General features: G+C 67.2%; 2 protein-coding genes across 4 annotated transcripts in view; one reads left to right on the forward strand and one right to left on the reverse strand.

Annotated features, from left to right (window-relative positions):
• Positions 1 to 4,276: 4,276 nt before the first annotated feature.
• Positions 4,277 to 8,272, forward strand: FAAP20 (FA core complex associated protein 20). The gene is made up of 4 exons (XM_059691545.1): positions 4,277 to 4,383; positions 4,606 to 4,738; positions 4,822 to 5,105; positions 6,807 to 8,272. The coding sequence occupies exons 1-4, from the start codon at positions 4,322 to 4,324 to the stop codon at positions 6,877 to 6,879; spliced, it is 552 nt and encodes a 183-aa protein (XP_059547528.1). The 5' UTR covers positions 4,277 to 4,321; the 3' UTR covers positions 6,880 to 8,272.
• PRKCZ (protein kinase C zeta) overlaps positions 8,233 to 25,615 on the reverse strand; it is a 56,846-nt gene continuing 39,463 nt past the window's right edge. For all 3 annotated transcript variants that reach the window (XM_059691541.1, XM_059691542.1, XM_059691543.1), the window contains 10 exons: positions 22,988 to 23,176; positions 19,790 to 19,887; positions 14,856 to 14,942; positions 12,996 to 13,131; positions 12,761 to 12,848; positions 11,307 to 11,426; positions 10,969 to 11,048; positions 10,584 to 10,673; positions 9,249 to 9,364; positions 8,233 to 8,939 (listed from right to left, as the gene is read on the reverse strand). In XM_059691541.1, coding sequence (XP_059547524.1) covers positions 8,852 to 8,939; positions 9,249 to 9,364; positions 10,584 to 10,673; positions 10,969 to 11,048; positions 11,307 to 11,426; positions 12,761 to 12,848; positions 12,996 to 13,131; positions 14,856 to 14,942; positions 19,790 to 19,887; positions 22,988 to 23,176 — 1,092 coding nt within the window. In that variant the 3' untranslated portion in view covers positions 8,233 to 8,851. The remainder of the gene's footprint in view (positions 8,940 to 9,248; positions 9,365 to 10,583; positions 10,674 to 10,968; positions 11,049 to 11,306; positions 11,427 to 12,760; positions 12,849 to 12,995; positions 13,132 to 14,855; positions 14,943 to 19,789; positions 19,888 to 22,987; positions 23,177 to 25,615) is intronic.

Here is a 25,615-nt window from a genome sequence, read left to right on the forward strand (position 1 = left end):
ATACACACAGACCGTGCAGTGTGAACAGAATGGCCGCCTGGAGCTCTGAGGCTTCGACGCCAGGTTGGAAGCTCCAGGAAGTGGGAGCAGAGACGAGGCTCAGGTGTGGGGTCGGGGTGGGGAGGGCAGGAGCGCAGCCAGGACAGGACTGCCCCCCAGTGAAGGCTGGAGCCCCCAGGCTGCCCCCGGGGCGCCCTCCTCGGCTGGTCTGTACCCCCCGCCCCCAGGAGCGTCGTCGGCCCTGGGCACCTGGGAGTGAGTGGGCCCCGGGCTGTGGTCCTCGGAGAGGAGCCGTGACCCCCGGGGCCGCATCACCCTCACCGCTGCCTCTGCGCCAGCTGCCCTCTCCCGGAAGGACCCTCACGCTGGGTGTCGGCCCCACCAGCCCAGCAGGGCCCTGTCTTACCCTCTTTCCAACACGAGGAGGTGCCTGGGCTTGGGGTCCGGCCCCAGCACCCCGACTCTGTTCCCCACAGGACGCTGCCCGAGGGGGTCCCCTCCCACTCAGGACTGGCTGACTGGCCCCGTGGGCCGGGCACCCCCGGAGGTTCTGGGGACGCGGGGAGGGCAGAGTGTGGGCTTGCCTCCCTGTGAAGTCAGGCAGCATCCTGCCCTGCAATTCCCACTTGGGCAGGAACCCCAGCAGGGTGATGGGGTGGGGGAGGGGCGGGGGAGGGATGGTGGGGGCCAGAGCCCCACCCCAGGATCGTCAGGAGCTGCCACCTGTTGGGAGGGGACTGAGCTGGACACCTGGGGCAGGAAGGCCCGCATGGCTGGTGGGGGGCAGCAGCAGAGGAGACGGTGGGCACCGCCCGGGAGTGCCCATGTCGCTATGAATGCCAGGAGGCAGGTGGTGGCCAGGGCAGGGCTTGGAAATGAGGTCCCCGTCTCTCTCAGCCCCCCAGCTGCCCCCTGCCTTTGGGGCTCCTGAGCGGGGGCTGGAGGCTGTGCCAGGCCTTGGCTTTGGCCTGTGGACCTTGGCAGTCCCGGCCGTCGACACCCACCCCTCTGTAGGGTGCGGAGCCCTGGTGCCCGGGTTCCTCCCTGGTGGGTGGTCCCTGCGTCCCAGCTGTGCCTTCCGAGCCTCCGAGCCGCCATGTTTCCCAGGCAACTGATTCAATCCAGCTTGTCTGCCTGGCGCTCACACATCCCCGAGTGCTGCCGCCTGGCTCCAGGCGGGACCCCCAGCTTGGCACACGCAGGCGGGCAGGTGTGGCTGAGCGGGAGGAGGCCGGGCTCGCGGAGGAGGCGGCCCAGCCCTCGGGCACAGACCGGCGCCCGGAGTGGCTGCTGCGTCGTCCTGACATCTCTGCGCTGCGAGCACGTGCCCGCCGGCCGCCACTTTCACTTGGAAATTGAAAGGCATCGAACCGTGACCTCCTGGTTCAGAGGTCGACGCTCAACCACTGAGCCACGCTGGCCGGGCTGAGGGGGGCGTGGACAAGCCCAGCTGACTCTGGCCGGGCCCCTGGAGCATCAGAGGCAGACCTGCCCCTCACCTCCCCCCCTAACCCCCCCAGTGGGAGCCCGGGGAGCACCCATCCCCGGTCCTGGGCAGTGGACTTGCCCGGGGAGGGAGGGGGCCCTGACCGCTGGCTGCGGGCATCACCCTGATTCTGCACCGGTGCCTCGGAGGGGAGGGGGGTCTGGCTCACCACCCACAAGGTCTCCATGGTGGGCGAGGCCAGAGCACACGGTGAGGGCCCAGCACTGGGCGCTCCTGGTCCGCAGGGCTCTGCCCGACACCCCTGGCCCCTGGAGCACTTCCTGCTTGAGGGGGAGGCGCCTCCTGCAAACACTGAGATATTCTCTGTAAACGTGAATCGCGGCTCCTGAAACCTGGTGCCCCCGTCAGTCCCAGTGAGGCTCGGTGCCGGGCACCTGACAGGTGGCTCAGAACACGGAGCCTTTTAATCAAGTTCAACTTTTAAACTCTCTCCAGCCCGGCCACGGCCACAGTCACCGCCATGGCCACGGCCACGGCCACTGCAGCTCCCAGGGACATGGGATCCTAGGACGAGGGGGGCTGCCAGGGCACATGCTCCTGCCCCACCTCCTGACGGTCCCTGTGAGGCCTGGGGGGGCAGGTGGCAGCTGTCGGAAAGCACAGCGAGGGGATGGGGCTTCCTGACGGCCCGCACCTGCTGCGCCGGCTCAGGGTGCCCCGCTCCCTCTGCGGAAGCGCCCCAGGCCCCAGGCTGCAGGTCCCCGTGGGGAAGGGGGGCTGTTAATCCTCAGCAGCCGGATGAAACCAGAGAGGAGAAGCCCAAGGCTGACTTTTACGTGCTGCTCGGGCTCTGCCCTCCCCAGAGCGCCAGGCCCCCAGGCCTCTGTGCCACCAGCGCAGGCCTGGCCTGGGGTCTTGGCAGTCCCCACCGTCGACGCCCACCCCTCTGGCATCCAAGGAAGACTGGGGGCCCCTTCCGTGCGAAAGGCATGAGCGAGGCGTCCTGGCCCTGACAACCCCTGGGGCCTGCACTGCCTGGGGCACCGGCCTCCGCCCAGCCCGGAGCCCTGGTCCAGCTGAGGCCCCTCCCTGCTCCCGTCCTGCCCTGTCCCTCAGCAGACAGGCCTGTGAGGTCCGTCGGGGAAGGGGCCAGAGTGGCCGGCACGTGGAGGACCCTGGCGCTTCGTTCCAGGACCAGATCAGGAGCAGCGGCTCCTCCCCAGGCGTCCCCGCAGCCTCCCAGCCCGGGAGCTGGGCACACACTGGCCGCCACCGCGAGGCTGGCAGGGCCGTCCTCCTCCTCAGTGAGGCCTGGCGCCGCCCTCCTGGACGTCCCCGTGGTGACACTTCCAGGACAGGCTCTGAAGCCGGGGCAGCCGGGACCTGGGCAGGGAACCCCGGGCCCAGCTGTCGGGGAGTCCTCAGTCGGCTGGCACCTGCCGTGGCCGGAGCGGGGAGCCCCTCACCGTCCAGGGGCCTGAGCCAGAGCTCCAGCCACAGCCGACTCACTCGCTGAGGGGCTGTCCTCCAGCCGCCGGAGGGTCTGGGGGGGAGGGGGCCCGCCTGTGTCCGGGGTCTCCAGGCCCGTCCCCGGCGCAGGCAGGTGCTCAGAGCGGTGTGGAGGCCGACCTGCGTCAGAGGAGGAGGACCGCGCACTCCAGTGGCCTGCACTCGGACGGGACCTGGGCCCGGGAGCCCAGACAAGTGGGGCTTGGAGGGGGGAGGGCGCCGTGGAGAGGGGCTGGGGGGAGGAGGCTGGGACTGCGCCCTGGGGGCCCCTGCAGAAGTGGGTGCAGAGCAGAGCCCCACTGCTGGGCTGGGGAGACAGACAGCTGCTGTGTCCACATGGAGCAGCCGCCCGCCTCCCGCCCTTGCACACCGTCCCGTGTCCTGTCCTCATCCCAGGGCCACCTCAGGCCCACAGGCCGGCTCTGCCAGGTCGGGAGCGGCAGAGGGTGCCTGGGCCTCTGCTGCCACCAAGTGGCCATCCAGGGGTGGCTGGGTGATGGGCCGCCCGGAATCAGGGGAGCCCCTCCCAGGCCCTCCAGACCCTCCCTCAGGTCCCGCAGGCCCTCCCCAGGTCCCCCAGACCCTCCAGGCTCTCCACCCCCAGGCCCCCCAGACCCTCCCCCAGGTCCCCCAGACCCTCCAGGCTCTCCACCCCCAGGCCCCCCAGACCCTCCCCCAGGTCCCCCAGACCCTCCAGGCTCTCCACCCCCAGGCCCAGGCCCTGGGCTGGCCACCTGGGCTGTCACCTCACCCCGGTGGGAAGGCCAGCGGGGTCTCCAGAGCTGGAAGCTGAGGCTCGGTTGTCCCGGAGGCGGGAAAGGGGTGGGGGTGGGGGTGGGGGCTCTGATTGGAGGGGATGGGGTGGGAGACCAGCGTGACTGCCTCTCCTCCTCCTCCTCCTCCTCCTCCTCCTCCTCCTCCTCCTCCTCGCACCCCTTCTTCCGCGGAATCATGGTTCCTGGGGGATAGGACGCCCCCCCCCCACCCGCGGGCCCGCCCTGGGGTGCAGGAGGGAATGCGGCCTCAGTCTCCCTAAAGGTCGGGGTCGGGGCACTTTCTGCTCTGACTGTCACCGAGGCCAGGGCACCTCAGGGCCTGCGGGCAGGCGAGGGCCCCGGGGACGCGATCCAGCGCGCAGGCGGGGGAGGTCGGGTCAGGTCGGGGCGGGGGTGGGATCCGCTGCGCCCGTCCTGCAGGCGTCCGAGGGGGGATCCAAGGCCGGAGTCCAGCCCGGCCGACGTGGATGCCCGGCGGGGGCGGGGCCAGTGTCCGGACCAGGGGTGGGGCTAACATCGGGGCGGGGCCAGTGCCGGGCGGGGGCGGGGTCCACCGGCATTTCCGCCGGACGCGCGGGCTCCGGGAAGCATGGAGGCGCCGCGGAGGCTTCGGCTTCGGCTGAGTCGCCGGAGGCTGCCCTCCGGGGGCGGGTGAGGCCGGGGTGTGGGGCCTCAGGGGGGCAGGTGGGAAGTGGGGAGCACCGGGTGGGCGGCCCAGTGTCCCTCCCCCACGTGCCTCCTGGTGCGCGCCCCGGCCCGCGCCTCCCCCTGGGCTCTCTCCCCGCCCCTCCCGGCTGCCCCGTGCCCCGCGCTGACTGCCCCCGGCCGGTGCCCCCTCCGCTGACCCTCGATCCCCCACCCGGTGCCGCCCAGGCCCCCGAGGCCCCGCGCCGGGCCCCTGGAGGACGGCGAGCGCGCGCGGCTGTGGGCCGAGCTGGTGCGCACGGCGAGCGCGGACCTGGGTGTGGACGGCGAGCTGCCGCCGCTGCCCGCCTTCCAAGCCGAGGTGCGTGCGCCGGGGCCGCGGGTGACGGGGCGGGGTGGGGGGGGGCCTCCGGGCGGATCGCCGCTGAGCACCCCGTTTCGCAGGAGCCCAGGCAGGACCCCGAGCGCGCCGCGCCCCCCGAGGCCTTCACCGTGGGACCCGAGACCTTCCCCTGGACGCCCTTCCCGCCGGCCCCGCGGGGAGGAGGGGGCCCCGGCTGCGCCTACCGGCTGCTCCGCGGGGCCGGCGGGCGCCTGGGGTCCCCCGCCCCGTCGCGGCCAGGAAGCCCCCCGCCTGAGTCCCGCGAGGTGCCCCCGGAGCGGCCGGCGGGGGACAGGGCACAGACCCTGCAGAGCTGCCCCATGTGCCAGGTCGACTTCGCACCCGGGTGAGTGCCCTGCCCCTCCCCCCTCCGCTGCCACCTGCGACCAGCCGTGTTTAGGCCAAGAGGTGCCCGAGCTGGGCTCTAGACTTTCCACGTAACTTATTTTGTGAAAGAAATGTGTTTTTATTGACTTCAGAAAGGAAGGGGGGGGGGGGGGGAAACATCAATGATTAGAGAACCAGGGATCGGCTGCCTCCGGCACTGCATGGAGCCCACAACCGGGGAAGGTGCCCTTGGAATCGAACCTGGGACCCTTCAGTCCACAGGCGAACGCTCTATCTGCTGAGCCAAATGGGTTTTAAAAATCCAACATATATTGTTAACTCCTCGTTCTCAGCAGGGAGTTGGAATCCAACTTTGCTAAGTTAAACTGCCCGGCTGTGGGCTGGGTGTCACAGCGAGGGCACAGCGGTGGGAGTCATGGGGTCATGATGGGGGGAGGACCTGGGCAGGCTCTGGGTCGGGTGCAGGGAGTGGACAGCAGGGTTTAGACAGGACCTGCTCCCGATTTTGCGTGGCCTCGTCCCTGCACTTCCAGAAGCAGAAACGGTGAAGGGTGACACAGGGCCCTTCCAGCCAGTGATCAAAACCCACAGAACAAAACCTGCACAGGAAGCTCTCAGACACGATTTCTTTCCTTTTCTACTTTTAAGGGTTTTTTTAAAATTGACTTTTAGAGGGAGAGGGAGAGAAACATCTATGTGAAACAGATCAGCTGCCTGCTGCACACCCCCTACTGGGGATAGAGCCTGGGCATGTGCCCTGACCCGGAATCGAACCTGCCACCTTTCGGTGCCCTGGACGATGCCCCAGCCAACCGAGCCACTCGGCCAGGGCGGACATGGTTTCTCACTCAGAGATGAAACCCCCGGCAAAAGTCAGAATCGAGGCTCCTCCCGTTGTCTGACATTTTACTGGAACCAAATCTTTAGAGTCTGGTGTTGGGGGGAGCTCAGATGGCACCCCTTCAGCATCCCCTGCCCAGGTCCAGGCAGCGTGGAGTAGAGGAGATGAGAGGGCTGGTGTGGGCGAGGCGGCTGTCCTGGGGGCCGGGGTGGGGGTGCTGTGGCCCTGCCCTCGTGTTGCTGCGACTCTGGCTCCCGCGATGGGCCTGTCCTGGCCGGGACATGGCCAGTTGATCATTGTGGTCCTGGCAGTGCCTTGGGCGGGGGGCCACTGCGGGCAGGGAGAGGGCACCTGGGCTGCCCGCAGACCTCCTCCCTGGCGTGGCCACGGTGTCCTCGGGCCTGCAGGGCTCTTGGCGTCTCCCAGCCCCTCGATGGGCTCTGCCACTGCTGGAGACCGGCCTGACCCGGGAGCTGTCGGGCCTCCTTCCTGCGTTACCCTCGCGGGCAGATGGGCTCTCGGCTTGGCTTCCAGCGGCTGAGCAGGGGCCAGTTCCCCAGGGGCTCAGGGTGCCCCAGCCTCGGACGCAGGAGCCTGAGGACGCGTGTCCCACAGGGTCTGCCGATGTCACCTGTCCAGGGCGCACTCGGCGCCTCTGACCCGAGAACAGCGCGTGGAGAGGCCGTTCCTGGTTGGGGCGACCCCTCCTCCCAGACCTCCTCTCGTTTCTGACCCTCGGGTTTCCTCTGTCCTCGCGGAGGGCGGGTGTGCGGGTGTGCGCAGTGGAGGCCCTGGATGGCTGCTTCCGTGTGGCCGCACCTCCCTCCCGTGAGTGACCGCCCCGCCTTTCCCTGACAGGCTGGCCCAGCTGGACATCGACAGCCACCTCGCCCAGTGCCTGGCGGACAGCACGGAAGACGTGGCGTGGTGATAGCCCGCACGTCGCTTTCCAGGACCACTGCCCGGCACGCAGCCCGTGAGAAAGCCGAAGCTACACGTTTAAATACGTCACCGTGGCCCGGCCAGCGTGGCTCCGTGGTTGAGCATCGACCTGCGAACCAGGAGGTCGGTTTGATTCCCAGTCGGGGCACAGGCCCGGGTTGCGGGCGCCATCCCCAGGGTGAGGCAGGCAGCTGTTAAGATTCTCATCATTGATGTTTCTACCTCTCCCTTCCTCTCTGAAATCTGTGAAAACATGTTTTAAAAAAACACACAAAAACTTGCTTCCTGGAAACACTTTTAAGGAAAATAACCAGAGTAAGCGCTTCATGAAGGTCTGTAATGATGAGAAGGAACAGCGGCCACGGCTGGTGGGCGAGTGTCGGCCACAGCAAAGCGGGGGCCACGGCCCTGCTAGTGGCACGAAACCACAGGACGTGGCGACTCCAAACCTCAGGCCAACGGCCCTCCACCTTCTTTACTTTGTAAAACGGCTGCGTGTAGCTCCCACCACCGTGCACAGCGCTCCCCACACGCTGTCTGCATCAGCCAACCCGGAACCGAAGCGAACCACCCCTGACGGGTGCCTCCCGTGGACACATCCAGGGCCCGGTGCTGCCCTTGCGGCACCTGGCGCAGCGCCCTGCGAGGAGGAAGGCGCTCCCCGGCGTTCCTGTCACGGTTGCCCTCCCCAGGCCACCGGCCCTGGCCAGTCCCGACTGACCGCTCAGCTCCCATCCGGGCTCTGCTGCTGGACACCCGCCGGTGGGGACGAGGTGCTCCGGGTCTTGGTCGGCGTTTCCTGGCGACACGGGTCTGGCGGACACAAGTCTCCATGATGCATGAAGGCCCGGGTGAGGACAGGGCGGAGCCTCGCGTTCCTGCCGCCGTTGCCCTGAGCGTGGGCTGCGCGAGTGCAGCTGAGCTGACGGCTCCACGCGGCAGCCTCTTGGTGTCACTGTTCCTCCCATCCTCCTGCCCCAACCGCCAGCCCCGCCCCACGGAGGCGCAGAGGGGCCTGGACGCTGGGGGACGCGGTGTCCAGCTAATGTGCTAGGGACTTAAGAACCCGTTAGATTCACCTCTTTCTAGAAAACCTTCGGTTTGGCTTGCACGCAGCGCCTTAACCCGAGGAGGAGGGAGCGGGGACGCTGCCACCCCGCAGGCTGGGAGCCGGCCCTGCCGGTGCGCAGGGCGCCTGCGGTTCCGGGTCCTTCGCTCTACGCCTCGCCCGTCACACACGCGTCTTAACTGTCCTAACTCTGGGCAACACCGGAACCACCGGCACCGACAAAAACGTTGCCCGAATCTAACACGTGACACAAGACATCAGGTAGGCACTGCGCAGTGTTTGCAGAAATATATTTGAGCAGATTTAGTTTCCAGTTTCCTTGTGTTTTTGGTCTGCTGCTGCTCCGGTGAGCAACACGTTAGCATCTCCACCGTCCGGTGTTCCCGGCCCGGATGGCGCCGGCGGGATCGCGGCACCGGCGGGGGAGGAGGGACGTCAGCGCCAGACCACACGGCTACTCACATGCTCAGTAGGAAAATACTTGTTAAATATTAACAACAGGAACTTACCGGGGCTTAGAAAACCTTCCACAGAGTCCTCGGCCGCGGGCGCCTGGCCTCCCGTCCCGCCCGCGCAGTGCGCCCCCGCGGCCGCGCAAAGAAGGCAGCGGGGCGTGACACCGTCGCACGTTTATTCCTCGGGCTCTACAGGCGCGTCTCCCGGCGGCGCGGCGGCCGTCTCTGTGGAAGGTGTGCACCTTCGAAATCGAGGGCCCATGTCTCCCTCGGACGCGGTCCCCGCGGGCCTCCGTGCCGCGGGCACAATGAGCAAGTTCTCGCGGGCGCGGGCCGGTCCGCCCGAGGTGCCGGTGCGGGTCTCGGCGTCCTCCCCGGCATGCATGCGCGGCGGCGAAGGCGCGGGTCATTCACAGGCGTGTCCACGGCCCGACGCCTCACACGGACTCCTCGGTGGAGAGCAGTAGCGGGTTGATGTACTCGAACCCCTCGAACTCGGACTGGTCGATCCTCTTTATGACGTCCCTGCGGGCACCGGCGGAGGCTCGGCTGCAGGGGTGCCCTCCGCCCCCCCCACTGCCCCAAGCCCCACAGAGGTCCCCGCGCCCCGCCCCCACGCCCCGCAGGACTGAGGTCCCCGCGGCCCCGCCCCCACACACCCCGCGCAGGACTGAGGTCCCCGCGCCCCGCCCCCACGCCCCGCGCAGGACTGAGGTCCCCGCGGCCCCGCCCCCACACACCCCGCGCAGGACTGAGGTCCCCGCGCCCCGCCCCCACGCCCCGCAGGACTGAGGTCCCCGCGCCCCGCCCCCACGCCCCGCCCGCCGGGCTTACTCGTCGTCCGGGGTCAGCTGCACCGGCTCGCTGGTGAACTGCGTGTCGAAGTTGTCCAGGCCGTAGTCGTCGGTGATCTGCGGCTGGAAGGGCGGCAGCGCCTGCTTCTTCTCCAGCTGGGGACACGCGAGGGGTCACGTCAGGGTCCCCGTCCGCGGCGGCTCCACGGACCGCGACCGGGAGGCACACGGCGTTTCCACGGCCCGAGACCCGAGGGCCGAGCGCAGCGAGAACGCCGACCCGCTGGGGCCTCAGAGGGAAGCGGCCCCAGACCCCGCGGGACGGCAGCAGCGGGCCAGTCGGTAACGGGTGAGCCCAGCGGCACCCCTGGGCGCATTCTGGGCCCGCAGCCGCAGTTCTCACAGAAACGAGGGGCCGGGACACTGATGCCCGGGAGCTTTGGGGGAGCTTCTGGGGGCGTGACAACGAACACAGGTGCTGCCAGCGGAGCCGCTGAGGACACCCCGTGCTCGTGGGGAACCGCCGGGGCCTGGATCCTGCCTGGAACCTCCCACCGCCCGCGGCCACACGTGGATGGGCCCCTCCCCCACCACAAACGCTGACCCAGTCCTGTGTGTGGGAAGTGCCCACGGGGGGCCACGCCCGTCACCCCTGAGCGGGGCTTTTTTTTTTTAAATACTTTTATTGATTTTAGAGGGGAAGGGAGAGGGAGAGTGAGTTAGAAAACTCAGTGATGAGAGAGAATCCTTGATGGGCTGCCTCCTGCACGCCCCCTACTGGGGATCAAACCCGCAACCCGGGCCTGTGCCCTCCACCGGAATCGAACCTGGGACCCTTCAGTCCCCAGGCCGATGCTCTATCCACTGAGCCAAGCTGGCTAGGGCTGCGGGGCTCCCGTCAGACCCAATTCACGCTGAAGTTCGACATTCACTTCATTAATCTGTTTTCCTCCAAAACATCACATTTTAAAGGCCCCACTTCAGTAACTCTGTAACCGCGTGTATGTCCCAACACAGGGGGCTCCTTTCTCCTTTAACAGTAACCGGGAACCACGGCTGAACTCGGGCGGCCTGAACCCCTGGGCTGCCTCCCGCGGGGTGGGCGCCAGGCTTCCGAAAACAAACCCACACGGAACCAGAGGGCGCACCTTCCCCCGGGACCCCGCACAGAACCACCACCGGGGCGGTCACTGGCCAGGACACCCCACGGACCGGGCGGCATGGCCAGGCGGTGCTGGGCCAGACCCCCCAGGGGCCTATGGGTGCCCCTCTACCTGCTCTGTCACGTGGGCTCCAGGTCACCCCAGCCCCGCCCAGGGCAGCGCCCGCCCGCCTCAGGCCCGCAGAGGGGGTACCCCGGGCCGCGGCGCCTTACCAGGTCCCAGTCGATGCTGCGGAAGAAGGCGTGAGACTTGATGTCGGAAAACCCAGTCTGGGGCCGGCAGCCGAGCCTCTCTTTGGGGTCCTAAGGGTCAGAGTTCAAATGAGGACCGGTCAGCGCAGAGCAAGGCAGCGGCCGGCAGCCCCCGCTCCTGGCCAGCGGCGAGGCGCCAGCAAACTCCCCGCAGGGGTCCTTCGGTGTCTGATTCCCGCCGCCCGGTTTGGTCCAGGGGTAAGGGTCGCCGGGTCCGGTCGGGCTGGACGCGGAGGCAGCTCCCACCCGCCAGGCACCCAGAGCCCCGGGCGTGACCGAGCCGGCGGTGGAGCCCCGGCCCCGAAGGGCGCGGACCCGGGTGGCGGCGACCCGGCTGTGAGCGTACCTTGTTCAAGAACCCCTTCAGGACGTGGGAGGCCTTGACGGAGAGGAACCGGGGGATGCGGATGGGCTTCTCCAGGATCACTGCGAAGGGGTCGTGGTGAGAGGCCGCGTCCCCGCCAGCGCCCCCCCGAACCCCCGTCTGCTGGGCCCGCCGCGAGGGAGCCCCGGACCGGCCGACAGCCCAGCAGGGTCTGCCACCCACAGACCCAGCACCCGTGGCCGAAGGTGTTCATCCCGGAGGAACCACGGTCCCCAGGCCCTTCCGCACTCGGCCACCAGAGGGCGCCGCGGGGACAACCCAGGCCGGGCGCAGGGGCAGGTGCCCTCCAGCCCCCTCACCTTGGAACAGATAGTCCTCCGTGTTCATGTCGGGGTTGTCGGTGATGATGTCGAAGGGGGAGCGCCCCGCCATCATCTCGAACATCAGGACGCCCAGCGCCCACCAGTCCACGCTGAACCCTGGGGGGCACAGGCATCAGCCGGGGCGTCTCGGGTGGAAGTGTCCAACCTCCCGCCCGCGTCCGGGGCCGGTCTTTCCTGCTTGCAGGCTGCTCACCGCAAGGCCGGGACCCGACCTGGCCCCCTGGAGTCTGTCACCAGGCCTTGCAATCCGCGCTTGACCTCCAAGCACACACCCCACGCTGCTCCCCCCCACCACACATACCTCCCCCCACAACACACACACTCATAGCACACACCCCACACCTCCACCCACACACATACACACCCCACGCCCCTCCCCCCCACTCACCACACACACTCATACCACACCCCCCACACCTTCCCCCACAACACACACACCACACACACCTCCCCCCACCGCACACACACATCCAGCTGAGCCGATGGGTGGGACAGCAGTGCTCTCTGGTTCCTGCTCGTCAGAATGGCCCCCTCTCTACACTTGCCTACAGGTTTTCTACGCTCACTGTTTCGGCTTCGTGGTGGAGCACAGCTGACCTGCGGAACGTCTGGGGGGGTAGGGAGCCCACTGCAGGTTTGCGGGGTGTCTCCCTGGGGCCAGCGACCTTCCCTCCTCGGCGCTGCCCACCCTGCCTGCCCCCTTCCAACGACAGAGAAAGGCTTAGGAATGTGTGACGGCACATCTGGGAGACGCTTCGTTGAAAATGCCGGCCCAGGCCCTGGCTGGTGTGGCTCAGTGGATAGAGCGCCAGCCTGCGGACTGAAAGGTCCCGGGTTTGATTCCCGTCAAGGGCACATGCTGCAGGAGGCAGCCGATCCATGATTCTCTCTCATCGTTGATATTTCTATCTTTCTCTCCCTCTCCCTTCCTCTCTGAAATCAATGAACACATATAACAAAATTTAGGAAAAACGAAAAAGAAAAAAAATGCCGGCCCAGGCCCCACCATCTCCCGTCTGCTCCCCCGAGGGGGACGGGTGGAGGCGGGCGCAGATCTTCGGAGAGGGCGGGTTCCTGCATCGCCCTGGCAGTACCCCTGCCTCGGGCGCCGTCTGGCTCTGCCAGCCTCTCCCTCCTCCCAGCCCTCAGGGCTCGTCCTGAAGAGGCCTCCTGCCCAGGGCCCTCCTCCGGGGACACTCGGGCAAACACCTGAGGCCACGGAGGGGGCTGCGGGGCTCAAACAGGGCAGAGGCCAGAGGGCGGCCCGGGGCTGGGCACAAGGTAAGGGCGAGCGTTTCAGGTGTAACCTGGTCAGTGAGCCTCTTCTTGGCGCTGGGCCAGGCCCCGCCCTCCCTCTCTGCCCTGTGACCACGTCCCCAAGGGGGGCTTCTGGAGGTCCCCCCCCCCCCACCCGCTGCAGCCGCGCTCACCGTACTCCTCTCCGCGCAGGATTTCCGGGGCGATGTAATTGGGGGTCCCGCAGAACGTGCTCGTGGTGTCCCCGGGGCCCAGGCCTTCCTGTGGGGACAGAGGTGGTTACCAGGAGGCAGGTCGACCGGCCGCCGATGCGACCCTGTGGGGGGCCGCGTGCCTCGGAGAGAACCGCCCGGGACCAGGCGGGTGCGAGGGGGGGCGGGCGTGAGGGGGGCACGGGGGGGCGCTCGCCTTGCACATGCCGTAGTCCGTCAGCTTGATGTGGCCGTCGGCGTCCAGGAGGACGTTGTCCAGCTTCAGGTCCCGGTAGATGATGCCCCGCTCATGCAGGAAGTTGAGGGCGACGCAGATCTCCGCGGCGTAGAACCTGCGGGGGGCACCCTGGGTCAGCAGGAGCCCCCAGGAGCCGGGGCGAGGCCAGGACACACGGCACGAACTGGGGGGCCGCCCTCGCATCGCACGCCCATGTCCCCCGGCTCTCAGTGCACAGGGCCCCCAGGACCGGAAAAGACACTCAGCATCCTAGTTGCCAGGGAAACGCACATCAAAACTACAACGACCCCTCCGCAGGCCATGGGGGTGGGCACCCACAAACTAACACGAAAAGCACAACAAGTGTCGACAAGGACGTGGGGCGGGAACGTGAAGGCGCAGCCGCGTGGAGGGGCCTCGGGGAACGGAAAACAGAAGGCCCAGCGATCCAGCACCCCCACAATCCAGCACCCCCACGTCTGGGGCTGCCACTGAGGAACTGGGAGCAGGGCCTCGAAGAGACACCTGCCCCTCGTCCAAGCATCACGCACGCTCGCCACGAGGGGCCAACAGCCGGGTTCCGGATGGACAGAGGGACACACAACACGTGGTCATCACACACGGGACATTGCCTTAGACAGGTGCCGAGCTGCCCGGCCAGCAGGCCCAGCGGCTGAGCGTCCACCCGTGAACCAGGGGTCAGGGCACAGGCTCCATCCCCAGTAGGGGGCGTGCAGGAGGCAGCCGGTCCATGATCCTCTCATCACTGATGTTTCTCTCTCTCTCCCACTCCCTTCCTCTCTGAAGTCAATAAACATGTATTTTAAAAAATTAAAAAAATGAACATACTTTTTAAAAAGCCAGACTCCGAAGGACAGAGGCTGTGATCCCGCTCCCAGGGGCCCTGGAGGCTCAGGTCCCGGGACAGAGGAGCCGGTGGGGGAGGGGTGGGGGGAGGGACGGGGGAGGGTGTTTAATGGGGACGGAGTGTTCCTTGGGAAGATGGAAAGTTCTGGAAAGGATGGCAGTGCCGGCTGCACAGCGCTGTGAAGGTGCGTGATACACCTGAGCTGTGCGCGCAGGAGCGGTGAGCACGGCACACCTTCTGTCCTTTGCGTTTCACCAAATCGGAAAAGGGGGGCGTGGGAGGGTGCGATTTGGATTTATTACCGGCCTTTCCCCGAAGGCTAAGGCCACTCCCGGGCACGGAGCTCTGCCAAGTGAGGACCCGAGGGAACAGGAAACGAGGAACCGGGGAGCGCGAGGGTGCGGACCCGGGGCCGCGGAGAGGAAGGGGCGTCCGTCCCGCCGGTCAGAGAGCACAGCGACCCCTCCCTGTCTGCGCCCGCGAACCCGGTGAACCCCGCGAACCCCGTTCTGCGGCGCCGGGAGCTCGGGCAGCACCTGCCCCACTTGGGGGATGAAAAGGAGAAACCGCAGCTCCTCCCGGAACCCGCGTCCCTGGAGGCTCCACGCGGGAGAGCGGGGCACCCGTCCCCCAAACTCACTCCACTAGCAGCTCCCTGCTGACCTGCTGGAGGTCCCCGGCTGACCCCTGGCTCCCCACAACGGCCCCCCCAACGAGGCCACCCGGCACCTCCCATCTGCCCCCAGCCCCTCCCACCGGACTGCCCCAGAGCAGCCCTGGCCCCTCCACCTGTCATCAGCCCCACCTCAGCCCCGCCCACCTGCCCCTGGCCCCGCCCCTATCCCCCCCACTGGCCCCCCACCTGGCCCCTGGCCCCGCCCCTTGCCCCCTCCTACCTGCCCCTGGCCCCGCCCCTGGCCCTCCCACCTGGCCATCTCTGGCCCCTCCCACCTGGCCCCTGGCCCGCCCACCTGGCGTGCTCCTCCGGAAGCTTCCGCTGCCGCTGCATGTGGAACATGAGGTCCCCGCCGTTGACGTACTCGATGACCAGGAACAGCCTGCGGGGCGGGCGGAGGCTGAGACCACAGGGACCGGGACCCTCCGGGGTTCCAGGCCGGCCGTGGCCGGGCCCCCGGGGCAGCTCCTGGGTCGGGGGGGGGGGGGGGGGGAAGCGTCCCCCGGGGGAGCCCGGGCCCTGCTGTCGCCCATTCCAGCCCCCGCTTTTCACCCACTCGCTCGTGGGCTTTGGGCGAGGGTCACCCTGGGCGGGAGGGGACCCCGCAGGAGCCCGGCCGAGCCCGAGCCCGCAGCACGAACTGGGGCGCTGCTCCCGCACTGCACGTCCCCGTGTGCCCGGATGACAGCGCACCAGACCCGGAGAGACGCTCAACACCCGGTTGCCAGGGAGACGCGGGTCTGGACCACCCGCAGGCGGGCGCTCAGGGTGCTGACCACAGCACCCGCTCTCCAAGCAGAGCGGGTCGGCCTTGGGGGAGAAGGGAGAGGCCCGGACACACGGGGACCAGCTCCGCACGCGGAGGACAGGCCACCAGACGATGGCCAGGTGCACGGGCCGGGGGAGGGGAGGGGAGGACGAGGCGGTGAAGGACCCAGTCCACTGAGCCAGTCCGCCTGGATCCGGGGAGGGGACAGTGGGCCGGCGGAGGAGAGAGGGTGGAGGCCAGGAAGGGGGAGGCTGCAGGCGCAGGATCAGGGAGGGAAGGAGCCGGTGGGACTGTGCCCAGGCTGTGCCCAGTGCAAGGACGACGGGGGCAGCAGGCCTGGGGTCAGGGGTCAGTGGCCTGGGGTCAGGGGTCAGTGCTGACCCGGCCGCGGCGACTCTGGGGAGCGGGTGAGGGGCCGCTGGGGTCAGGCCCGAGCTGCCGGGTCCTGGGAGTCACAGAACCGAGACCATCGTGTCGTCAGAGGCGCACGCATCTCCGGAGGACTCACCAGCCGGTTCTTTCCGGATAAGCTCTTTGTCTAATTGAATCAGGTCCCGTTTTAAAAGTTAAATTCCCACCCGGTTTTCCAGAAATACCCTCGGGTTTGTAGGTCGCGGCTCCACGGGCGAGGGAGGGGCCCCTTCTTTCTGTCCCCGCGTCCCACCGCCCGTCTGTCCGGAGGGCGGGCTCGGAACAAGAGGGGCAACTGCCCAGGAAACGATGAACCCCCAGGAGGAGGCCAGTGGGAGGGGCCGCCTGGGGGGGAGGGGGGCTGCCGCCACAGGGACCTCGGTGCCCCAGGTCCCTGCAAACAGCACCTCCCGGTAAACATGCCCGTTCTTCCTCCTCCTGGGCAGACAGGTGGGTGCTCCAGCCCATGAGGGAAAATAAACAGCAAAACAGCAACAAGCAAAACCGCAAGCAGCACGGACGGATGGACGGACGGACGGACGGACGGACGCGGGCAGGAGGGGCAGCGCAGACAGCGCACAGGGTGGCTCCTCCGGGCACCTCTCTGAGTGTTAAGTTGTGTGAAGTGCTTCTGTGTGTGTGCTGAGAGCTGTTATCTCTCGTGGTTCCTGACATTCCTTACAGCAGTTTCGGGTCAGTGCTGACCAAGGAGCCCAGCCAGGCCTGGCCCGAGGGAGGCGCTGTCCTGGGAGGGACCCGGCCAGGCACGGTGTCCGGCTGGATGAGGAGGCAGCACCGTGGCCTCAGCTCCAGGCCTCGTCCAGGTCGGGCCGGGGACGTCAGGCACCAAGTCACCACCTCCTTGTGGGGCCTGCACCCCGGCTCCTCCGCCCCCAGTGACAGGCCCCCAAGCGTCCTGTCCCCAAGCCGCCTCCAGTCTGGGCAGAAACAACCAATCAGTCCCCTCGTGTGTGTGTGTGTGTGTGTGTGTGTGTGTGTGTGTGTGTTGGGGGGGGTCCCCCAGCGACAGGAGGACTAAACTCCGGGCACAGGGCATTGGGATGGTGGCCAGGGGCCGCCAGTCTACGCACTCGACACAGGAAAAAGCCCCGAGACATCCCCGGTCCTGGCCGAGCCGCAGTCACCCCAAAGGAGACGCGTGTCTCCCACGATGGCCTCGCGCCCCGGCCGCCAGCCTGAGGGTCCTGCTCTGGGCGCCGGCGCGGGCTGCGTTCCCGCCTGTCAGGGGCCCAGATGACAGCGGGCACAGGGGCCTCTGAGCCGTCACCAGGTGTCAGAGAACAGAGCCGAGATGACGTGCCGCCCGCCTGCCACCTGTCACTCACACCGCTCGGTTCTGGGTTAAACTGTGACGGTAACAGGCGCACGCGTCGGCAGTGCGGTGACTCACGCGCCCACGGAGGACCCACCGGCTGTCAGTCTCGGGTGACTGCGCCCGGGTCACGGCCTTCCGCCTGCTCGCAGCCACACCCCCGCCAGCGCCCCCTGTCACCACGCTGCTGAGGGTCGACCGGCCGGCCCGCTCTGGCACACCGGCTCCCTGCTGTCCCCCGCGCCCCCACAGGTGGCTGACCTCTCCCGCCCGAGGCCGGGCCCCCACCCTGACTCCCACCCCACCCGCCCGCGGCCTCGCCAGCTCCCCGGGCGGGCACTCGGGCACCAGGTCCCTCCCGTCCAGCGCTGTTTATAAGGAGACGGAGCAGCGCGGGGCCGAGTGTCCCCAACACGGCGCGACGGGCGCCCTCGTTGTTAAAGAGCAAAACCCACCCCGAGTACGAGGTGGATGGAGGTGAAACAGCAGCAGCTCAGCAGCAACTGGGTCTCAGTGGTGCCCTGTGCCTGGGGCCGGTGCCCTGGGACCTGTGCCCTGTGCCTGGGGCCGGTGCCCTGTGCCTGGGGCCAGTGCCCTGTGCCCTGGGGCCTGGGCTGGTGCTGAACCGCAGTCTAGTGCGCAGGGGGTGGGGTTTGCTAAAAACAGTGATTTTGGCCACGATCTTTGGATCATTTTCCTGAAACAGCTTAACCGGAAGCAGTTTCCCCGTCTGGGCAGCTGCGTCGTTAATTTTAATTTGCTGCGTCTGGAGGGCGTGGCTGACCGTGCAGATGTGAGATGTGGTTTCCAAGTTTACTTGGCACTCACACATGTGCCTGCTGGAGCCACCTGGGGACGTGTGGTGACACCAGTGCCGGCCGTGAAGGCGGGTGACCACCAGAGCCCCTCATGCCATGAACTTACCCAGGGCCGGAGGCAGGCCTCCTGCTGTCCCTGTTCCCAGAGGAAGCTGGGCCCAGGGAGGGCACCCCGGGCGAGGTGGCACAGCCGGGGAGGGGACCCTGGGAGAGGTGGCACAGGTGGGGAGGGGACCCCGGGCGAGGTGGCACGGGCGGGGAGGGGATCCCGGGAGAGGTGGCACAGGCGGGGAGGGGACCCCGGGAGAGGTGGCACAGCCGGGGAGGGGACCCCGGGAGAGGTGGCACAGGCGGGGAGGGGACCCTGGGCGAGGTGGCACGGGCGGGGAGGGGACCCCAGGTGAGGTGGCACGGGCGGGGTGGGGACCCCGGGAGGTGGCACGGGCGGGGGAGGAAGGGCGGGAAGTGGAGCCGGTGCCCGCCCCAGAGCGGCTGCTTGGACTGATGGTGTCTGCAGGGGACGTGGGCGCTGCCCGGCGCACCCTCGCCAGCTGTTTCTAGGCGTCTTCCCGTGTGCAGCCACTTCCCAACCCCAAGTCAGACCCGCGATGGACACCCGGCGCCATCGGTCTGGGGGGACCCGCTCCCCCTCCCAGCAAACCCGCCCTCGTCCCTCCCACCTGGTGAGTCAGCAAAGCCGACAGGCGCTCACTTCGATTCTGTACCAAGAAGGTGACTGCGCCTTAGACACCCCGGCCTCCTGACACGGAACTGCCTCTGTGGACGCAGCTTCTATTAAACCACAGTCAGCCCAGGATGACGCTGCCTGGCCGGGTCCCTCCCAGGACAGACGGCACTGACACAGCTCAGCCCGATGAGTCCCATCACAGCCCACGGGTACGGGCCTGGTACCCGGGACACAGCCCGGAGCCCGGAGCCGGCACCTCCCAGGACGGCCGCGCATGCACACCAGCTACGTGGGGTGGCCCATCTTCCTGGGCCACAGAAACACCCGACGGAGGAGTCGCTCCAGCTCTGCCTGCCGCACGGAGGCACCGGGAGGCACCGGGGCGCCGGCACCAGGCCTGAGCGCGGAGGCTTTGTGCTTGGGTGGCGGTGAGCGAGGCTGGGACACTGGCCCCTTGGACCTCCACGCCTACAAGTGAGTGGAGTGCCCGTCACCAAGCACCACAGCAAGTGCTTTTCTGGACTCCAGTGAGGGGTGGGCTTGGGGCGCGCCCTCCCTGGGCCCATCCCCACCCAGGAGGCTGCGGTCGGTGCTAAATGGAGGCCGGGAGCCAGTGCACCGAGTGTGACCGCCGAGTGCGACCGAGGAGGCCGCCTGTCACTTCCTGGCGAACTCCGGTCGGGCAGCCGGCCGAGGCGGACAGAGCAGGCCCCGGGGAGCGGCCACAGCGGCGGGTCCCGCCCGGTAGACAGTGCGGAAGCCGTTCAGAAAGTAACCGGGGAGCCCGCGGCCAGGGAAAGACTCCAGAAACACCCGACGGAGGAGTGGCCCAAGCGCTGCCGGGCCTGCCGCCCCGGGAGGCACCAGACAGGTGACCGCCAGCAGCAGGTCACCCCGCAGCCGTGTTCCAACGTCCGGCTCGGCTCCCAGGTGGGGCTGGCAGCCTGTGGTGCCCGGGACCGGCTCCCGGAGGCTGTGGCGGTCCAGGCAGGAGGAGGGGGAAGCTGAGGCAGGAAGGGGGTGGACTCTGCGACCGGGGAGGGGCCAGCGCAGGTCTGGGGAAAGGCCGGGGCTCCGTGCTCAGGGAATGAAGTCACTGAGGTCCGGATGAGTGACAGGCGCTCACCGTGACAGCAGCCAATGAGAACGCAGCTCGGCAGACAAGCCCAACCCCACACCCAGCACTGGGAGCAGCGGCTCAGCCTCCTACCTGCTGGTCGTCTGGAAGCAGGAGTGCAGGCCGACCAGGAAGGGGTTGCTGGACGCCTGCTCGAACACGTGCTTCTCCGTCTGCACCCAGTCGATGTCCTGGAACAGAAGCCAGGGGTCAGGGGGCTCCTGACCGCCCGCAGGCAGCCCGGGGAGGGGACGCTGGCTCTCCCCTCCGCTCGTGGGGAGACAACACGGAGAGAAAGAAGCGCCATTTAGAGATGGGTCAGCACCATCACCATCTCCAGTCCCATCAGCACCTTCCCCACCATCATCACTTCACCGTCACCATCACTGCCACCCATTACTAGCATCGCCACCTCTACCACCACCACCATCACCACCGTCACCACCACCATCACCACCATCACCCATTACTATCATTGCCACCTCTACCACCATCATCGCCGCCACCACCACCACCACCATTATCACCATCATCACCATTACTATCACCGCCACCTCTACCACCACCATCACTTTCACCATCATCACCCATTACTATCACTGCCACCTCTACCACCATCATCACCACCATCACCATCATCACCACCATCATCGCCGCCGCCACCACCACCACCACCATTATCACCATCATCACCATCACTATCACCGCCACCTCTACCACCACCATCACCACCGTCACCACCATCATTACCATCACCGGTTACTATCATCGCCACCTCTATCACGATCACCATCACTTTCACCACCATCACCATCATCACCACCATCACCATCACTACCATCACCACCATTATCATCACCACCATCATCATCATCACTATCTCCACTGTCATCACTGTCATAACCACCACCACCACCACCACCATCGGTGGCATCCTTCTCCATCACCTATTGCAACTGTCATTTACCACCGTTTCTACCACTGTCCCCAGCTGTGTGTGGCCTCGGCCACAGGCTCTCTGCTCCCATGGCAGCCTTGGGAGGCGGTGTCATCCCCGCTTAGGGCACGAGGGAACAGGTGGAGGGTTAAGCAGATTCTGGAGTCCCACGCCCATCCCCCAGCACCGCTCCGCCCCCAGGGCTGCCTCTCCCGGTCCTTGCTGGAACCTGGGGGAAGCCCCTCTTCGCTCCGCCTGCAGGAGACCCCTGGGTGGAATGGCTCCAACCCCGTCTGTCCATGCAGAGGTCCCTGCTCCTCCTGTCCCGAACTCCAGACTTGCTGCTAGGCAACTCCACACGGCCTCCCCCCTGCAAGCCAGGCCCCCACCGAGCTCAGGACCAGCCCTGCCATCTGCTCGCCAAAGGCAGCCGGTCACCCAGGTGCTCAGGCAGAGCCCCCTGCTGGTCGCCAAGCCGCCTCCTCCCTCCCAGAAGGAGATCAGCCCAGGTTCTTCCGCCCGACTGCCTGGCCTCCCTCCTGCCCGCACAGCCTCCCCTCCTGCCCGCACGGCCTCCCTCCTGCCCGCACGGCCTCCCTCCTGCCCCCTCGCCTCCCTCCTGCCCCCTCCCCTCCCTCCTGCCCCCTCCCCTCCCTCCTGCCCCCTCGCCTCCCTCCTGCCCGCACGGCCTCCCTCCTGCCCGCACGGCCTCCCTCCTGCCCCCTCCCCTCCCTCCTGCTCGCTGGCCTGTGTTCACAGTTCCAGGGATTAGCATGGGAACCTCTCTTGGGGGCCATTAACCAGCCCACGGCTATCGAGGACCCTATGGCCTCTGTCCAGGCCCAGGCTCACGGCCACAGGACACACCGTCTCCCACACGCACACACAGGGACACCCGCTCCCACACGCCGACTCCAGAGGCCGCTCTTCTCGAGGGACCACCTGAAAGCCCCGCCTCTGCCTCTGGGCCCAGCGGCCGACGCAGAGGCCGAGACGGACAACGCGGCCCCTCTCCCGAGGGCCTCTCCCCCACAGACCACCTCACAGTCCGGCGCTCTCCGCTGCCGCCGTGCCGGGTGGGCCTGCAGCACCAGCGTGCAGCTGGCCAGCGGCGAGGACGGGGCCGCACCGCACCCCTCGGCTGTGAGGTGCAGACACGCCACTCACGTGTGAGCTCAGCGCTCAGGGCTCAGGGCCAGCTGGGCAGCCTATGCCCGGCCCAGATGCCCCTGCGGGGGGGGGGGGGGGCGGGGGGGCACTCAGGTCCAGCCCCAGCTCTGCCCTCACGCCGTGAGCCGGGCGGGAGGGCTGCGTCCTGGCCGCAGCCACAGGTCACTGCCTCCGGACCTGGGTCTGTTCTCTGCGTCTAAGACACAGAGCCTGCATCTGGCGCAGGAGAAAAAGACCAAAAGTGCACGAAGCCAACCAGCCCAGGGACGGTGCTCAGTATCACTAGTCACTATGGCAACGCGGCCAAGACCACAGTAAGAGGCCACGTCACACCCACCAGGACAGAGCCGACCAAACCCAGAAACAGCAGGTCCTGGGAGGACGCGGGGAGCAGGGCCCGTGGCGGCTGAGAGGGAGCAGCTGCCGGGAGGACGGGCCGCGGCTCCTCAGACAGGTCAGCGCGGACTTACCTGCGACCCAGCAATGCCACTCCCGTAAAGACCCCGAAGGACTGAGAACAGAGGCCCTAACGGATCCCTATGCTCCTGTGTCCACGGCAGCCGAGGGAGTCAACCAGTGTCCACGCACGGCTGACGGGACAAACCACAGGGGCCGGCCGGCGCTGGAACGTTACTCGGCCGGGAAAGGAGGGGCTCAGGCACAGGCTCCCCGGGAGGAGCCTTGAGCACAGGACGCTCACGGAGAAGCCAGACACAAAGGCCCCGTGTGACCCTGTGCACGCGGAACGCCTCGGACAGCAAACCCAGACAGAGAGCAGAGGGGAGTGAGGCCAACAGGGACGGGTCTCCTTGTTGGCGGGTGAAATGTCCTGGCCCTGGGGAGAGGTGATGGTGGTACATTACAACATGGGGGGGGGAGTGCTAAATGCCACCGGTGCGTGCACTTCAAAGTGGTTGAAATGGCAAATTATGTGTGCATTTCACTTCAATCAAAAGAATAAAGCCCACGGAACCAGAACCAAATTCACACAATAAACTGTGATGTGCACTCCCGTGGCTCTCCCACACGTGGTGCCACCGTGGCTCTCCCCCCTGTGGCTCTAGCTCCTGTGGCACTAACTTCTATGGAACCCCCGTGGCTCTCCCTCCCAGGATGCCACCCCCACGAGACCCCGTGGCTCTCTCCCGTGGCACCCCCTCCCGTGGCGCCCCACAGCGGCTCACCTCGTCGTCATGCACCAGCTCCTTCTTCACCACCTTCATGGCGTAGATCTGGTCGTTCTTCTTGAGCCGCACCAGGAGGACCTTGGCGTAGCTCCCGCGCCCGATGACCCTGATGAGGTCGAAGTCCTGCAGCCCCAGCCCCTGAGAAATCTTGATGCCGTCCATCCCGTCGATGACTGGCTTGAGGTCCTGAGGGGGGTGGCGGGCCACGGAGAGGAAAGGGGGGAACTTGTGGGGTTCAGAGACACACGGGGCATCCCTGCCAACCTCAGCCAAGACCTGCGCCCGGCCCTGCAGCCACCCCCCTCGGGAGAAAAGCCAAGAACTACAGACGGCGCAGCCTTCAACGGAAGGAGCTCAAAACCCCAGAGCTCTTCGTTTCCACAGACCGCGGCCCAGCCCCAGCCGCCAGCGGCCCGTGAGGGATGCGGGATGCGTGGGGGCAGCCTCGCCAGGACTGAGGGGTGACTGCAGGCTCACCTGCCCAGGGCCATCAGGGCTGCGCCGGGAGCGGCCTGGCCCGCCCAGCCATCACTAGCTCCATCACTAGCTCAGCCTCCAAAGCCAGTGCTACTGGGACGTGCTCAGAGGGACGGCAACCACTCCCTCCCTCCCTGTGGAGCACCTCCGCCCAGGACCGGGGGCCAGGGAGGTCAGTGGCTCTGACCTGCGCACACGGGACCACAGGTAGGAAACTGACCGGGACACGCGTGGGTCACTGTGGGAAGTGGGCCAGGGGCTGCTCCCCGAGGCTGTGTGGACAGAGGTGAGCGCCGGCTGTGGGGCCAGCTGCCTGCTCACGAGGGCACCTCGACGGTGCCCGTCACCGGTGCTGCCCAGAGGCCACGCGCACCTCAGGCCCGAAGCCGGGGAGGACGGGAAGGGCAGCAGCGGGTCTGCCCGGCCAGAGGACCACCTGCCACCCGGGTTTGTGAAACGACCTGGGTGTCCGGTCTTCCTCCCAGTCCTGGCACAGAGTCCTAAAGCCTTCGGAATTTCCCAAGAGCCCGAGGGCTTCTGTGATGCTAATGAGGTGACTGTGCAAAGCCCCTCAATCACCTGGGAGGGGCGGTTGCCAGGGAAACCAGCCCGAGAGATGGAGATGGGAGGGTGGGAACTTCCAGTCCCGCAGGGAGGGCGGGAGCTGGTGACGGAGCTCACGCTCCGAGGCCAGTGAGGGTGGGCTCGCTCCTGCCTGTGGAACGAAGCCCCTAAGACCCCCAAGGACGAGGCCGGAGACCATCCCGGCTGACAGACACGTGCAGGCTCGGGGAGGGTGACCCCCGAGAGGGCTGGGCCTGAGTTATTTCCTTTTACAACGAACCCGCCACCTACAAGTGAAGCTTCCCTGAACCCTGAGAGCCGCTCAGCCACAGGGGCTGCCAGCAGCACAGTGACACGCTGCGTGGGAGGCGGGCGGTCTCCTGGCCCCGAACCCTCCCCTCTCCCCCTGGGGCCGGGGGCCTCCAGGCAGATGGGCCGGCACTGGGTTAGGCTGTAGGACACGGGGTCAGGGTCGGACGAGAACTGGAGAACGGCCTGGCGGCGTGGGAAACACACAACAGGAAAAGTGAAGGATGCGTCGTTCGACGAAATAAACGATCTCACAAAAATGAGAGCTCAGACACCAGCCTGGACCCGGTCTGCCAGCGGCGAAGAGGGTGCTGGGAGACGGTGCCAGGACCCGACCCCAAGAGCCTCGGGGCAGCAGCCTCTGGGGAGTCACAAAGGACGCCCCAAGCGAGCCCGGCCGCGGGGCTCAGGGCTGAGCGTCGGCCCAGGAACCAGGAGGTCACGGTTCCATTCCCGGGCAGGGCACAGGGCCGGGTTGCGGGCTCCATCCCCAGAGTGGGGCGTGCAAGAGGCGGACGATCAACGATTCTCTCTCGTCATTGATGTTTCTCTCTCTCCCTCTCCTTTCCTCTCTGAAACCAATAAACATATCCTATATAATAAAGAGGTGATACGCAAATTAACCCTCATGCCCTCACAAGATGGCTGCCTACGACCAGGCTGGCAGGGGGGGGTTAGTGAGGGACGACCAAAGGACTGAATAGCAGGCTGCATGGGGCAACCAGGCTGGCAGGGCGGGGGGGCAGTTAGGGGCAACCAGGCTGGCAGGGGGGGCAATTTGGGGTGACCAGGCTGGCGGGGGTGGGCAGTAAGGGGTGACCAGGCCGGTGGGGGTCGGGGGCAGTTAGAGCGACCAAGCCGGCAGGGAGGGGGCAGTTGGGAGTGAGCTGGCCGGCAGCAGGCGGCAATTAGGGGCGACCACACCAGCAGGGGAGGCAGTTAGGGGCAATCAGGCCGACATGCAGAGGCAGTGAGGGGCGATCAGGCCGGCATGGGGGGGCCAGTTAGGGGCAACCAGGCAGGCAGGCGAGCGATTAGGAGCCAGCGGTCCAGGATTTGGAGAGGGATGTCCCACTGCCGGTTTAGGTCTGATCCCCAGGATCAGGCCTAAACCGGCAGTGGGACATCCCCTGAGCATCCCGGATTGGAAAGGGTACAAGTTGGGCTGAGGGACCCTCCCCCCTCCGTGCACGAATTTCGCGCACCGTCCTCTAGTATTAAAAAAAAGACCCAGGCCTGCCAGAGCCAGGTCCTGGGTGCCCCCTCCTCGCCGCC

Source organism: Myotis daubentonii, chromosome 3 (genome assembly GCF_963259705.1).
Source record: "Myotis daubentonii chromosome 3, mMyoDau2.1, whole genome shotgun sequence".
Taxonomy (NCBI): domain Eukaryota; kingdom Metazoa; phylum Chordata; class Mammalia; order Chiroptera; family Vespertilionidae; genus Myotis; species Myotis daubentonii.